The sequence below is a fragment of the Raphanus sativus genome, unplaced genomic scaffold (genome assembly GCF_000801105.2).
Source record: "Raphanus sativus cultivar WK10039 unplaced genomic scaffold, ASM80110v3 Scaffold2446, whole genome shotgun sequence".
Classification (NCBI taxonomy): domain Eukaryota; kingdom Viridiplantae; phylum Streptophyta; class Magnoliopsida; order Brassicales; family Brassicaceae; genus Raphanus; species Raphanus sativus.
Window position 1 is genome coordinate 1 of NW_026617754.1, and position 15,520 is coordinate 15,520.

General features: G+C 37.7%; 5 protein-coding genes across 7 annotated transcripts; 3 read left to right on the plus strand and 2 right to left on the minus strand.

Moving 5' to 3' along the window:
- Positions 1-79: 79 nt before the first annotated feature.
- LOC130505634 (ABC transporter B family member 9-like) lies at positions 80-1,563 on the plus strand. The gene is made up of 3 exons (XM_057000232.1): positions 80-343; positions 420-683; positions 753-1,563. The coding sequence occupies exons 1-3, from the start codon at positions 80-82 to the stop codon at positions 1,395-1,397; spliced, it is 1,173 nt and encodes a 390-aa protein (XP_056856212.1). The 3' UTR covers positions 1,398-1,563.
- A 127-nt stretch (positions 1,564-1,690) lies between these two features.
- LOC130505635 (SH3 domain-containing protein 3) lies at positions 1,691-3,899 on the minus strand. Its single transcript, XM_057000233.1, has 10 exons — positions 3,683-3,899; positions 3,384-3,506; positions 3,230-3,299; positions 2,969-3,123; positions 2,797-2,898; positions 2,522-2,719; positions 2,367-2,429; positions 2,200-2,289; positions 2,048-2,122; positions 1,691-1,948 (listed from the first exon to the last, which is right to left on the minus strand). Exons 1-10 carry the CDS (start codon positions 3,740-3,742, stop codon positions 1,829-1,831), a joined length of 1,056 nt encoding a protein of 351 aa, XP_056856213.1. The 5' UTR covers positions 3,743-3,899; the 3' UTR covers positions 1,691-1,828.
- Positions 3,900-6,224: 2,325 nt separating this feature from the next.
- LOC130505633 (suppressor protein SRP40-like) lies at positions 6,225-7,981 on the plus strand. 3 transcript variants are annotated; one of them, XM_057000229.1, is made up of 4 exons: positions 6,225-6,491; positions 6,890-7,386; positions 7,489-7,587; positions 7,696-7,981. In XM_057000229.1, exons 1-3 carry the CDS (start codon positions 6,368-6,370, stop codon positions 7,579-7,581), a joined length of 714 nt encoding a protein of 237 aa, XP_056856209.1. In that variant the 5' UTR covers positions 6,225-6,367; the 3' UTR covers positions 7,582-7,587; positions 7,696-7,981. The 3 variants fall into 3 exon arrangements, with proteins under 3 accessions (XP_056856209.1, XP_056856210.1, XP_056856211.1); XM_057000230.1 differs by having other exon boundaries at positions 6,225-6,467; XM_057000231.1 differs by lacking the exon at positions 6,225-6,491 and adding an exon at positions 6,509-6,683.
- Positions 7,982-8,314: 333 nt separating this feature from the next.
- Positions 8,315-10,377, plus strand: LOC108855403 (uncharacterized). Its single transcript, XM_018629211.2, has 8 exons — positions 8,315-8,461; positions 8,536-8,593; positions 8,672-8,780; positions 8,910-9,057; positions 9,144-9,195; positions 9,281-9,427; positions 9,504-9,603; positions 9,774-10,377. The coding sequence occupies exons 1-8, from the start codon at positions 8,376-8,378 to the stop codon at positions 10,370-10,372; spliced, it is 1,299 nt and encodes a 432-aa protein (XP_018484713.1). The 5' UTR covers positions 8,315-8,375; the 3' UTR covers positions 10,373-10,377.
- LOC130505636 (ABC transporter C family member 13) lies at positions 10,362-15,500 on the minus strand. The gene is made up of 23 exons (XM_057000234.1): positions 15,376-15,500; positions 15,206-15,303; positions 15,074-15,140; positions 14,874-14,991; positions 14,665-14,781; positions 14,507-14,587; positions 14,195-14,413; positions 14,018-14,119; positions 13,883-13,950; positions 13,663-13,794; positions 13,426-13,573; positions 13,056-13,321; positions 12,819-12,975; positions 12,561-12,736; positions 12,363-12,474; positions 12,224-12,277; positions 12,017-12,139; positions 11,848-11,946; positions 11,666-11,758; positions 11,483-11,593; positions 11,247-11,408; positions 10,983-11,170; positions 10,362-10,912 (listed from the first exon to the last, which is right to left on the minus strand). Exons 1-23 carry the CDS (start codon positions 15,498-15,500, stop codon positions 10,486-10,488), a joined length of 3,243 nt encoding a protein of 1,080 aa, XP_056856214.1. The 3' UTR covers positions 10,362-10,485.
- Positions 15,501-15,520: the final 20 nt, after the last annotated feature.

Here is a 15,520-nt window from a genome sequence, read left to right on the forward strand (position 1 = left end):
GTAGTGGTGGTCACATTATGTTGTTTCAGTTCCGGTTCAGTTATTTGGTTTACTAATCTGGTTTATCCCGGTTCAGATTATGTATGAAGAAGCGAGCCAAGTGGCGAATGATGCAGTGAGCAGCATAAGAACGATTGCATCTTTCTGCGCTGAGGACAAGGTGATGGATTTATACCAACAGAAATGTGACGGACCAAAGAAGCAAGGTGTCCGGTTAGGTCTCATCAGCGGTGCCGGTTTCGGTTCCTCTTTCTTTATTCTCTATTGCACCAATGCTTTGTGTTTCTTCATCGGTGCCTTGTTGGTTCAACAAGGTAGAGCCACATTCGGTGAAGTCTTCAAGGTAAGACCAAAACATAATTCCCGGTTTAACTAATATCCGGTTTGGTTTACTGATCTTAAGTTTGTAATTTGCACAGGTTTTCTTTGCACTGACGATCACAGCAATTGGAGTTTCTCAAACGAGCGCTTTGGCACCTGATTCAAACAAGGCTAAGGACTCTGCGGCGTCGATTTTTGATATTCTTGATAGTAAACCGAAGATCGATTCCAGCTCTGATGAAGGTACAACGTTACAAAACGTTAAGGGGGATATTGAATTCCGACATGTTAGTTTCCGGTACCCGATGCGACCGGACGTTCAGATTTTCCGGGACTTGTGTTTGAATATACCTTCCGGCAAGGTAAGTTAAAACAGAGACTTCTTTTTTGTCTTAACCGGTTCACCGGTTTAATATTTGTTTTTTTTTCAGACTGTTGCGCTTGTTGGAGAGAGCGGGAGCGGGAAATCAACGGTAATAAGCATGATCGAGAGGTTTTACAATCCGGACTCAGGCATGATTCTGATCGATCAGGTGGAGATTCAGACATTGAAACTGAGCTGGTTAAGACAACAGATGGGTTTGGTTAGTCAAGAACCGGTTCTGTTCAACGAGACGATCAGATCGAACATAGCTTACGGTAAAACCGGCGGAGCCACAGAGGAAGAGATCATCTCAGCCGCACAAGCCGCGAACGCGCATAACTTCATCAGCTCGTTGCCTCAAGGCTACGAAACGTCGGTTGGAGAACGCGGCGTTCAGCTATCAGGCGGTCAGAAGCAGAGGATAGCGATCGCGCGGGCCATCTTGAAAGATCCCAAGATTCTGCTGCTCGACGAAGCGACGAGCGCGCTGGACGCGGAGTCTGAGCGCGTGGTGCAAGACGCGCTAGACCGTGTTATGGTGAACAGGACGACTGTGGTTGTGGCGCATAGGCTGACGACGATCAAGAACGCAGACGTGATCGCGGTAGTGAAGAATGGTGTCATTGCGGAGAAGGGAAGGCATGAGACGCTGATGAAGATTTCAGGTGGTGCTTATGCTTCTCTTGTTACTCTCCACATGACTTCAAGTTAATAGTCATTTTTTTTTTCTTTTTGAACTTGATGAATTTTGGGAATATTATTCGTTATTTTTCCTTCTGTTTAATAACTCATAAGTATTGAGATAAACAGATATATACTTGGAGCTTCAGACTTGTACCACGTTTATGTTACTTTCATTTGAAAGTCGCTTACATCTATGACTGATCTGCATTTGTAATTGCATCGACTAATTGTAAACTTATTCAGTCGCAGGTTATTTGGGTTCCAAATGTAAAAGAAACTTAGAAATTGGGTAAAATTTGGAAATATATGATACCTACGGCATACACTGCAACAAGAACAATCTTCAATAAGCACACCACAGAGGCAAATGTTATGTTCTGATCAAAGAATAGTAACTTCTTACGGAAGTGAACACAGAACAGTATATTTAGAGAAATGGAAGAGAACAATGAAAGAGTCTCAGTAAACTTCAGCAGCGAAGTTGGTAGTGGGAAGTCTCTGTCTCTTTTCAATGTAAGCCATAGGGAACCAACCAGCTTTGCCTTTGCATTCTCCTTCTGCCCAACCACTTTCGCTCACCTGTGAGAATAATAAAAGACCAACACAAAGAGTTTGAATTTCATGCTCTAGTTATCAGAAAGAGTATAGTTCCTTGCTCTTAGTGGTAATCGTATGAACCTTTCTGACAACGACGTAGTCTCCTTTGTACAAGTCTAGTTCTTTCTCCGAAGCAGCGGAAAATGGATGAACCACCTGTCAAGAAAACAGATATGTTGTTTCTCTGACACAATGCGGTGATGTTGTTTTTCATATTTCGCAAGACAACTTACTTCAGCTAGAAAGTAGGATGTTTTCTCTGAGCTGTTCTCTGTTGGAATCGCAGGAGGAGCAGATTCTTTGTGTTGTTTCTCGGTTACCATCTAAGAAACACAAAACAATGTGAGTTTTTTTTCTTTTACGAGACTCAGATATGAAAAAAGATTCATCCATGACTAACCTCTGCTTCAATGTCACTGAGAACAGCAGCTATTCTTAGATGATAATTCTTTTCCCCTTCGACCTTAAGCAGAACAAGCGCCACATTGTTAACAAACAGTAATCAGGTAGAACACGGATAACCGTAAGTGTATTATGTGTAAAAAAAACATATACCATAGCCACAAGCCTCTGGAAAGTAAGTCTATGTTGCTGAGATTCAACAGCAGCCAACGCAGCAGTGGCTTCTTTACCTAAGACCGCCATGTTAGCTTTAAGCTCTTGCATCTTGGCTTCCGCTAGTTGAAGCTTTGCCACGTTTTCTGGAATGGGAGCTTCTCTTACACGCACTTGCCTTCTAGATACTTCCGCTGCCTGTTTTGCTTCTTAAAATTTTAAACTCACTTTTACAATACAGCCAAACACAATCATAGATTTTAAAGAAGGGTTACATGAGTCTCAGCTTCTTGTCTCATGCGGCTGTAACGTTGAGCTAAATGACGAGCATCTTCAAGAGGAGAACCGACAACCATAGCTCTCAGAGGATCCAAAACCTTAAAAGAGAGAAGTTTCCGTACGTTACCTTCTAGATTTAGTATACAAAGATCAAAACAGATAAAATACCTGAGAGGACAAAAGCTTGTTAAAGTCTTCTTGTTCTTTCTCAACATGTTTCCTAGCATCACCGTATATAGCTGCAGCCTTGGCTAGAATATTCTCATCGATGTTCTGACTGTTTTCTGTTCCATATTTACAACAGTCTTCAGCCAACTTGGTTCCTGACATGTTTAAGATTACATTTAGTTTTTTTTTTTTTGAAAACACCCTCAAAAATGTAGTCACAATCAAAGCCAAGGCCTAACAACAAACACTTCTAAAAAGTACCTGCTTCAATGTGTCTAAGCCCAATGGAAGTAAATGTCTCAGCTGCTTTAATAACCTCTCTCTGGAACTCCTGTAAGCGACAATACTCTTGAAGATCAAACAAACAATCAGAGCTCATAATAACAAAGCAAGAACAAGAAAGTCAAAATTAAACCTTAGCAGAACGAGTAGAGCGGTAAAGCTTCTCGAGCTGATGATGCCTTTGCATTTCGAGCTCATCAATCACCATTACGTCTGAGCTTTCGTAGCCTGTCCCACTGAATTGCTTTATCACAGCCTACGTTACCCCCAATCACCCACGCACACACACACACAAATCATCACCAATGTTGTGTAATAAGCAAAAACAAGTTTCTATAATACCAACACCTAAGCAGATTTTCTCCAAATTAGGAGATTCCGACATCGTATTAAACTCGAGATTCGGTGAATCAGTAGGATGGATGTTATTACCAGTTGTTGCTTAGCGACTTGGTCTCTGAGCTTACTCGCTTGTCTTCTAAACGCATCCATTTGTCACTTCTCCTGAGAATATACGAAAGAATAGGGTTTCGAGCGAGAGACAGAGAGTGTGTAGGAAGTCTCACTTCGATCGGACCAGTTTAGAAACTGACAAAACAGATCAGATCTGATTCAGAGATGGTAGAAATGTATGTTCTACTTCGTCACTAAATCTCTAATCCACGCTCACAGAGCCTGGTTGGGTCGGGTCGGATAAAAGGTCCGCGAGAATGGTTACATTGAATTTAACATCTGAAATTGAACCGAACGAGACGGTTTAGTCCGGTTAAAATGATTGTTCGCGAGTCACTATTAGGCCTTATCATTAATTTATCTAAGCTCGTTTGCATAAATAATTTCAATTTTTATAGGTGTTAACGAAATATATGACATGGCCAGCTCACAACCACTTGTCTATTGTCCCCACTCCCCCTAAATCATTTATGTCATAACAATATACTTACCTAGTAATGATCTGAAAAGACAACCTATGTTTCTCTATTTTCTAGTTAGCATTGTTTTTTTTTTCAATATGTACCGACATTTACCAACTGCATTTTCAGTGAGATCATGTTTTTTTTTCACAAAAAAGGTTAAACCCGAACCACTAATGGAACCAAACCTAATCTCCGGGTGGGAGGTGCAACCCACAGATAGATCCTCCAGTGAGATCATGTTCCTGAGATAAATTAATTTTGGCTCCACCTAATTGTTGTTGTTTTCTATTAAAAAAAAAGGGAAAATCGCATAAAAAACCCTCAAAGTGTCACTTACTAACACTTTAAACCTTGAAGTTTTTTCACTAACATTTTTAACCTTCAAAGTGACATTTGTATCATAAAAAACCTTCAAATCAAAAAATTGACCGGTTCAGCAGGTAATTTTATAAAAATAATTATTTAATTAATAAAATAAACAAAATAAATAAATAAAAATCCAAAAAATAAATAAAAATCGAAAAATTCTAATAAAATTTAGAAAAATGGAAAAAATCAAAAAAAATAAATTAAAATTTTAGAAAATTAAATAAATATATTAAAAATTAAATTATTTTCTAAAAATATTAATAAAAATAACTAAAAAGTTAATAATAAATAAGATTAAATTTAAATAGAGAAGAACTAAATAAAAAGTTCACAATTTTTTTTAAAAAATGGAAAATATAAAATTCAAAATCACTAGTGACGATGATGGTTTCTCACATAACCATTAACAATGACGATAATTGCCATATCTCCAACGATAGTTTCCAACATCATCTTGAAAATGACAAAACAAAATCTTTTTCAAACTTTTGAATTTTCATTTTTTTGAAATATATGAATTTTTATTTTTCTGTTTTTTTAATTTGATCACATTTAGTTTTGAATTTTAATTTTCTAAATTTTAATTAATTTTCTGATTTTTCTAATTTTTTCTAATTTTTTGATTTTATTAATTAATATATAATTACATAAGAATCAAAAAAGTTAGAAAAAAATCCGAAATTAATTATTATTTAGAAAATTAAAATTCAAAAATAAATGAGATCAAACTAAAAACAGAAAATAAAAAAATTCATATATTTCAAAAAAATGAAAATTCAAAAGTTTGAAAAATATTTTTTTGTCATTTTAAGATGATGTTGGAAACTATCATTGGAGATATGACAATTATCGTCATTGTTAATGGTTATGTGAGAAACCATCATCGTCACTTGTGAATTTTGAATTTTGAGTTTTATATTTTCCATTTTAAAAAAAAACTTTGAACTTTTTATTTAGTTCTTTTCTATTTAAATTTAATCTTATTTATTATTAATTTTTAGTTATTTTTATTAATATTTTAGAAAATAATTTAATTTTTAATATATTTATTTAATTTTCTAAATTTTTTTTTTTGATTTCTTTTTTTTTTGTAAATTTATTAAAATTTTCGATTTTTTTTATTTTTGGATTTTATTTATTTATTTTGTTTTATTTTATTAATTAAATAATTATTTTTGAAAAATTACTTGCTGAACCGGTCAATTTTTTTATTTGGAGGTTTTTTATGATACAAATGTCACTTTGAAGGTTAAAAGTGTTAGTGAAAAAACTTCAAGGTTTAAAGTGCTAGTAAGTGACACTTTAAGGGTTTTTTTTATGCGATTTTCCCTTTAAAAAAATCATTGCAACAGAGGTAATGTTATCGGAACAGAGCCTCAATTTGTGTAAGTCGTCTTTATATAGTGGTATAAAACTTAGCATCTAAAACCGACGTTTACACCTTTGGCTTGGGCTATCTGATCCGGAAGGACATCTGTCTTAGTTTTTAGTTATTGCAATGTTTACAAAAAATCTCTTAACAATTGTGTTTTCATTGGTTACATCAATTGAAATGACTTGAGATCTGAAAAACGGACCAAACACGGGTAACAAATGAAACAAACGCGGAAACAAATTAATAAAAAACAAAAACAGTAATGAGTGTGATTTGGCAGTAAATGTATATAAGTAAAATCACACAGAACTTTCCCACTTCTACCATTTTGAGTTTCGAAACTTTACGGCTCCCAACTTGTACATTTACCGCGAGAGAGAGAGAGAAAAGGGAAGAGACAAGCCAGGATCCGCCATACCTGTACAGATCCCCACCATCCAAAAGGAAACCCTAATCATGCCTCCAGGTGCTAAGAAAAGGAAAGCTGCAAAGAAAAAGCAGCAACAACAACAAGAAGCATCTTCTACTCAAACCAATCTCATACCCACCAATCATGGTGAAGTTATCATCCCACTACTTAGTACCTACCCTTCTCTTTTGCTTTTTTATTATTGTCTATCTGTTTGTCTCTCTGTATCTCAATTATTCAATCTCTACTACACGTTTAGGCAACCTTTCTTGTTTGTCGAGGATGAGTCTCTTCTCTATATATATATATAGATCCTTCAAAGTTTGGATTTTTATTGCTGTGCTCACTGATCCAACCAAATGGGTATCTACTTTTATTCAGTTTCTTATAGTTTTCTATGTCAGATTCATGATTATTATTGAAAGTTTGTATCTTTTTGCTCATTTATGTGGATCTCTGATGGTTCTTGATTTGGTTTGGAACAGTCACTAAGTCCTTCTTTGTTCTGTAATTTTATTATTGTTTTGCCTACTCTGAAACTGATTTGATTTGTTAAACCGGTGTTTTAGATTCGAGCGAAGAAGATTCTGTCAGAAGTACCGACAAGGACTCTGATGAGCGGATAGAGATCGCTGATTCAAGCCGTGATCATGACAAGAACTCTACCAGCAGCAGTAGTAGCAGCAGCAGCTCGGATGATGAATCTAGTGAAGTTAAGAAGAAGAAGAAGAAGGAGAGTGGTGAATCTGTCTCTGAAGCAATCACTGCTAATGTGATCGTAGAGAGTATCGGTTTGATGGATTCAGCTACTCCTAGTGATCCAAACACCGAAAAAGTGATTGAAATCGCGACTGTTGGTACAGTGGTCTCAGCCGAGAATGAGGAGAGTTCTTTGCCTAAACCAAACGAGATCACTGCTGAGGTTTCTCTTGCCTCTGATGAGGTTAAGCAGGCGTCTTCAAGTGCAACCACCGCTGTTAAAAAAGAAACTGAGGGAAAAGCTTCGTCTCTTGCTCCTGAAGTCAGCAAGGAGTCTGACGCTACTACCAGTTCTCATGAAGAAGAGGTGATCCTTTATTGTGTTAATCTATTTGATTTGGTTCACATTTTTATTGTGTTGCTTATGTTACCAAAAAAATAATAAAGACTATACTCAATATTCTCTCAGGGTTCCGTGGGACCAACACATGGAGTTGCGGAAAGAACCTCATGGTTAAGTTGTTGCGGCTTGTTTGATGTGGTCACAGGATCCAGTAGATAAACTCAGGTAACTTTGAGCGTGTAGCTCTATATAACATCAATAGCATTGTCAATTGAGCTGTGGGTGTAAACAGAAGTATCATGAGTTTGTTGACACTCTTGTTTCAAATCGCAGAAACAGAGTTTTCTTCATGAACTTAGAAGCTACAGAAGTGTTATCACAGCTAAGGATTCTCGGTTTTCTTATATCAAGGTTACCTGTGAAAATTCACAAACACACACATTGTCTTACTTCTAGTAGTCTTCAAGGCAGGCTTGTCTGTAGTTTTTCTGCTCTTTTATAAGTCCTTACAGGTTCTCTTCCCTTTTGCTCTGTACGATTCCTTGTCTGTTGTCGTTTTTTCTGTTCTCTCAGGTTGTGAGACTGTTGTTGGCCAATTAATGTATTGATTATTTCTCTAGGGATGAGCTAATACTATATTTTAATCTAACATTAGCGTTTCATAAGAAGTGTGTAAAGATTTCTGTAAAGCAAATACCAGACTCCAGAAGAAGATAAAAAAACTCTGGTCCAAGAACACTAAAGATTCAGAATGATCAAAATGTTGTTATTTCTGTTCATACATGAATGCCTCTAACAGGGCCAGAGACTTCCATATTCATATTCTTCTTATGAGCAAACTGAAAAGTTTCATAATCCTCAAAAAGAAAAAGATACAGAGCACAACAACCGGTTCAGTATAAATGGTTCTTAGACCGGTTCAATTGGATTAGTTCGTTGCCGGTTAAGATGAAATAATCAAATTAAATACTTTGCGCTGACCAATAATCCTAAAAGACATTTTGGTAGAAGACATGACCTCTGTGTTCCCCCGTTGTTTGGTCTCATCTTCTACTTCTTCTTCGGCGTCTATCTCTCTTCCCAACCGTCCTCCACTAAGGTTAGTTCCGTCTTGCTCTTATTAGTCCGAAAGTTTGAGAATTTTTGAAAGGTTTCTTGATTATGCATCAAAAGGTACGCCGTGCTTGGTGCTGGTTTTGCTGGAATCTCTGTTGCGTGGCACCTTCTTAAGGTACTTACATCTCATATCTCTCTAGTCTTGGTCCAAATTTAACATCTTTTTTGGCCAAATGTTTTTGTTCTTGGGCAGGACTGTCCAAAGGAGGTGAGTTTAAGTGTAGATGTATATGATGAGGTTGGCATAGGAGGTGGTGCTTCTGGAGTTTCTGGAGGGCTCCTCCACCCTTATTCTCCTAAAGGTAAAATTAAAAGTTTTCCGCCTTTTAGAATTTAGTGACAGTCTACTCTGATTCAACAGCAAAGAGTTTTTTTTTTTTTTTTGAGTCGGTTAAAAGTTTAGTTTCATAAAAGACTCTTTTACACTTTAGGCAAGCTTCTTTGGCATGGTGCTGAGTGTTGGAGAGAGTGTTTAGAGCTCTTAAGTGTTGCCGAGACAGCAGCAGCTTCTTCTTCTTCTGATGCTGTGGAGAAGGGAGATTGTAACCAGGGTTTTGGAAATTTTATGGTTCGAAGAAGGTACAGTCTCACTAATTCATCAAACTTTGTACTTCGGATCATTCTGTTGTTGACTCTTAAAACTGACCAACTTCATCTTGCTGCAGGGGAATCTTGAGACCAGCAACAAATGCCAAGACTTTGAGTTTAATGACTGATGTAAGCTCTCTTTGGCTCAGATACACATTGATATTTTAACTGAAACCCGTTAGTTTTACTGTTTTTTTCTTATGTGTGCTATTAGAATGCTCGAAACTGCCTTGCCGGTTGTGTAGTTGAGACTATTGACAAAGATGCTGCCCAAAACCTTGTCCCCAATCTATGCTTGCCTTTGAACTCCGCCTTCTATCTCCCAGGAGCTATGAATGTTAATCCGCAGCGCTATCTCCAGGTTTGGATAGACATAACAAATACACTTCATGAGTTTATCTGTTTTTATGTTTACTGAGTCTTTTTCTCTCTCGTAGGCACTCTTTCAAGCATGCAAAAACTCAGCAAGGGAATCACTTGGAAGGACAAACATAACTTTGGTGAAGAGATCTATAGATGATGTGCTTGAACTTGAAGGTGAATTATTTTTTCTTAGGTTCTTATGCTCTTACTATTTGAAACAAGATTCTTATATCTTTAGCCATAAGCTGTATGAAAACATCCTAGTAGAGTATCTATGTTTCTAGTCCTTGAATGCCCACACAGTTAGAGAGTTGGTATGAACAGCTTTTGGGTTGTATCTGTAGGAGAATATGATGCTGTTGTAATATGTCTTGGATCCAAGCTAAACTTTCTTCCTCGGCTCACTGGAAAGCTCCCCTTAAGGACATGCCGTGGTGTCATTACTCATCTGCAGTTACACGAAAGTGTCAGGGGAAGTTACCCGGAAGGTGGACCTTCGATATTGTCAGATGCATGGCTCGCGGTTCAGGGACCACGTGACATACACATGGGATCCACATGGGAATGGCAGTCGAGAAACTATTCACCTGATGTCTCAGATGATGAAGCTTCAAAAGCTCTGGCCGAGCTGCTTCCAAAGGCGAGTGCAGTTTATCCAGACATAGACAAGTGGGAGTTTGCAGGAGCAAGGGCGGGTTTGAGAGCAATGCCACCTGTTACAAGCCATGGTTCACTACCGCTCTTGGGATGTATAGACCAGCTCATAGGTGCGACAGAAGGTGGATCTTGCAAGTTTTGGGTGTTTGGAGGGCTTGGATCAAGAGGACTACTCTATCATGGTTGGCTTGGGAAACTTATTGCTAAATCTGTTTTATGTTGTAATGAAGAACTATTACCTTCTGAACTCACTTCTTGGAAGATGAATAATAGAGTGAAAAGTTGAAACAAGTTCTGAATCATTTTCTTTCTATTAAAGTCATTAAACCAAAGAGCATAAGGCGTTTTGTAGCCAAGGTGAGGAGTTACAACTAATCAGATTCCAACTAACAATCAAGTTCACTTTGAAGCTCTAACAAAGCTTGAGAAAGCTGAGGAGTCATCTTGCAGAAGAAGTTGTGGGTTTCCTTGTTCAACAAGGCTTCCGCGATCAAGAACTAGGATACTGTCCAAATCAAGAACCGTCGAGATGCGGTGAGCAATGGTAATGACGGTTACGCCTTTGCACTCACTGGAGATGGCGTTGTGCAGTAGGGAAGCTGTGTAAACATCGATGTTGGCGGTGCATTCGTCAAGACATAGGATCTTAGATGACTTGAGCAGAGCACGTGCAAGGCAGAGAAGCTGTCTCTGCCCAACAGAGAAAGAATCCTTCACATTGGATTCTAACCCTCCTGCACTCTCTACCTCTGCTTTAACTTTACACTTCTCTAAAACCTCCCAGATTCTCCAGTCCTCACTCATCCCAAGAGGATCAAGGTTCTCCCTAAAAGAACCCAGCAACTTCTGTTAGTAAACTGTAACCAAGAACCTGATTGTTGAGTAAAAGCCCTCACCTCAATGATCCTTGAAACAGAAAAGGGCTTTGAGGAACAACAGCGAGGCGAGTACGAAGCTCTCTTACTGGAAGATGGTTTATGTTAACTCCATCAACCATTATCTCCCCACTACAAACAGGGTTAAGCCGGAGAAGTGCATTCAATATGGAAGATTTTCCAGCACCAGTTCTTCCAATAACTCCCACCTGATAACAACATTGTTCTTTCATGACACAACAAAACTCAAGTCTGCTTACAGACAATAGACATGTATCTATTTACCTGCATGCCTCCTTGGATTCTAAAAGAAATGTGGTTGAGTGCAGGAGGCAGAGTTGAGTTGTACCTCATTGTCACATTATGAAACTCAACCAATCCTTGAACTGGCCACTTACCGTTCAAAGATTGCTGACCGGAAACTTCTTCTTGTGGCACATCCATGTACTATTATTACACACAAGAGAGAATGGTTCATGTATTGGTAACACTAATATAATGCAACTAATCAGAATCATTACCTGGAGAACCCTTTCAACAGAAACCATTTCCTTTTTTGTTTCAGTAAAACTTGTTAAGAAACTTCCTAACAGAGAAACAAGTGGAGCTGCATAGGAGAGTGCCAATCCCACCTGTGAATTCAATTTATATATTTATATGCTTTCACTTTGCTATAAAAATTTATGTAAACTAAAGTTCCTCACCAGTCCAGGTGTACCAAAGCTGATTGGAAAGCTTCCCTGGGAGCCGATAACAGCCATTACAGCCACAAATAAAACAATCATTGCTCCTAAGAGCTGCACCATTTTATAAACTTAACACGAGTACAATGATGATCTTAAACTCAAAAAAGAAAGCTAGAGAAGCAGATTTTCTTTAAGTGTACCTGAAGACGCAAGGAGAGCCACAAGCTTGCAATGATCTCTGAGTAAGAAGTCCGCTGGTATAATGTCAAGTGCTCAATAAATCTAGCTACGAAATGCTCCTGTTACACATGGGAAATGAATCAATCATAACAACAGCAACTCCTCTTGAAGCAGAAATAAAAAGCTTACCTCTGAGTTAAAAGCCCTTATAGTTGAGGATCCATCAAGTGTCTCGGTGAAAGATGCATAGATTGGTGATCTTGAAACACTGTCCAACCTTCGTAGCTCCCTTGATGTTGACCTGTAGAAGACCTGAAATTTTTTTTACATTTTAGTAAAAAAAAAACTATCAACTTTTCTCTTTAAAAAAAAAAACAAATAATGAAGCAAAAGTACCTGAAGCTTGCTGTATATATACCAAAATGGCAGAAGCAGAAGCAGGAACAGAACCTATATGCATATAACATTACTAATGTTAACAACTCCTTTCCAACAAAGACAGATGAATATATCACTTTTGAGGTTGTGAAGAAACCTGAACATAAGACAACACTAGAACAATCCCTAACAAGCCAACAAAATTTGCTAGAAGAATGTTGAGGATGAACGGGAGAGAGTCATCGATTGTATATAGATCAGAGGAGAACCTGAAGATATGAACCAAAGAAAAAACGAGGTTAAGATTAAGAACAATATATATACACAAACCAAAGAGTTTTCTCTTGTGTCTAACCTGTTGAGTATTCTTCCACTTGGTGTCTGATCAAAGAACTGTATAGGTGCATTTATAAGCTTACAGATTAATGCACTATGAACACGTACTGCTGCTTTTAGTCCTCCATATGCAAACGAGAATGCTCTCACCAAGGTTAGTATTGAGTTAATGATGCAAAAGATACAAAGAACCATCTGCAAGATTAGTAGTAACTTTAAAACTCAAATAAACGCAGAGAAACAGAGTTACTAATTTTTTGTTTTGTTTGACAAATACCAGATAGAACGAGGTTGAGTGATGTGTGACTTCTCTTGCAGTCTTATCAACCCAATAAGATAACCACAAATCATTACCATTACGGGAAGCTTGCATCAGAACCGCTGAAACCAATATCACAATCGTAATGAACCAACCAGAAAACACAGCATAGCTCCTGCAAGAACAGATTAACAGTTTTACTTACCTGATATACAAGCAATCAAAATGAACATGGTTAAAGACAAATTGTTTTACCTATAAACCGCTACTTCAACTCGGCCTTCTTTTCTCTCTTCCACTTTGACAGTATCTGCAGCTTCGCTACTAACTTCATCTACATCATCTTTCTTGATAGAATAAAATTCTTTTCTTTTGTTGGTCAAGTGCTTTGAGGATGACATATCAAACTCATTGGATGATGACAGTGATGGGAAGATGGATTTAGGCATGTCGGTAACAGTTCCAAACCATTTCACTTCTCCTTTGTCCATCACAACAACCATATCTGCACAAGATATCGCCTGTAGTAACAGAAAGAGCTCCACTGTATAAGAAGACATTATAATAAAACAACATACACGGAATCTTGATAACTTTTCATTGTAAGAGAGAGTTGGAAATTTACCTGGACGCTGTGAGTGCACATAATGCGAGTCTTTTTGTTCAACAGAGGACCCAAAAGTGCCTTTTGCAAGATACAACAGCCCACTTGTGAATCAACTGCACTTAGTACATCATCAAGCAGATACAAGTCTGAACCATGATAAACAGCTCTGTTGATTATGCAAAAAAAAAAAAAATCATTAGAAACACAACACTCAATATGTGGATGGTGAAAGAGGAGATGAGAGAAAGTAAAAACCTGGCCAAAGCAAGCCGAGCTCTCTGTCCTCCAGATAAGTTTAATCCTTTATCGCCTATAAATGCCATGTCACCTCCCACCATAAGTGAAATATCCACATCTAGTGCGCAAGCACTGAGTGTGTCCAGATACCTAGATCAACAATTTTACAAGAAGATAAAATACACCAGCAAGTAGCTTTGTGATCTATGTAAAACTCAACCAATGCAATTACTTAAACCTTTTGGAGTCAAAAGTCTTCCCAAACAATATGTTTTCACGTACAGTTCCAGATAATATCCATGGGACCTAGCAGTTGAATGAGATTTAACGTAAACAAAAAGAATCATACAAAGGGTTTGATCAGTTTACAAACCTGTGGAACGTATGCAACAGACCCATTTAGTAGTATTGATCCATGAACACACTGCATTTCTCCTAGTAGTGAATTCAACAATGATGTTTTACCTGAACCAACCTGAAAATGAAAAGCAGTTCCAAACATGAACACACATAAGAGACACCTAAAGAGAGGTGAGGAAGATTTCTATACCTCGCCGATGATTGCAACAAATGATCCCTTTGGCACTCTCAGGTTTACATGTTTTATTGTCAAGCTACGTTCCTCTTCAACGTTACTTGACCAACTACAAGATGCATCTTCTACAAACACAGCCAAGTCTTCAGAGATCAAGCCAGAATCTGTCGATGAATCTTTATTATGTTCCAAACAGCGCAGAAACTTGCCCACACGCCTGGTTGATATAAAGGCCTTGTGACAAGGTAATAAAAAAAATCTATTAACTAAAATGGTAGATAAAAAGTGCAACTATGAGGATCCAACAAGGTTGAAAGATGAGCTTACATCAATCAGGCCATTGATGACCCATGGAAACGAGTTTAATGGAGAGATTAAACTATTAAACAGAGCAAGACAAGTAAAAACCTGACCAAAAAAAAAAGCAATTCAAGTATCAGATTACCATGTCAAGTCTGTCTACTTATATATATTCAAAACACTACCGTTGCTGCATCAAGCTGATGACCCATTAGTGCAAAGAGACCAAACGTGCAAAGAGAAAACAGAGTTGGTGTCGTTGCCCAAAAGAAAACACACCAAGCGTCCAAATACTTCCTCGTCTGAAAAAGCCAAACAAAGACTAAACTTCTAATACAAATCACATAGCAGAAAATAGAAAAACTTATGTTCAATAGAGATTTGAAAACGAAACCGCTAAGTGAGTCACTTCGGTGGCTCTGGTCTCTTTCAACCAATCAGCAAACCAGTTATCCCATCCATACATTTTCAGTGTCCTGATGTTTGTTAGAAGCTCTCCTGTCTTTCTAATCCTGATAGATATCAAAACCATCACATGATTGATTACACTTAAGAAACCTACAGGTGACAGAACTAAACGTTAAGACATCATACCTCTCATCTTTTAGTTTCATCATTTTCTCAGTTGCAGACGCAATCAACACAGATATCCATTTATTCACTGAACAAAGAGTATATGAGAAAGAGTACACTCCAGATATTAGAAACTGTAATGTAAGATAGTACCTGGTATCAATAAGATGGTGATGGCAAGTCCAGACAGAAAAGCAAACTTGACTTGAGTATACAAAAGATACAAAGCTATTCCAATTTGCAAAGGCAGGCTGAGACATTGAAAGAATGAGCATTGTACTTGTACTCAATAACACATTCATTGTTAACAAGAAGATTGTTACCTCCACATATCATGCAAACTGTTACACAAATTGACAATGCGGTCAGCATCTACCGACATAAATGTTTGTATCTCTCCCTCAGAAAATCCTGACCGGCTCGCTGTGTTCACCCACAAACACTGCATACCAGAGAACCAACATGTTT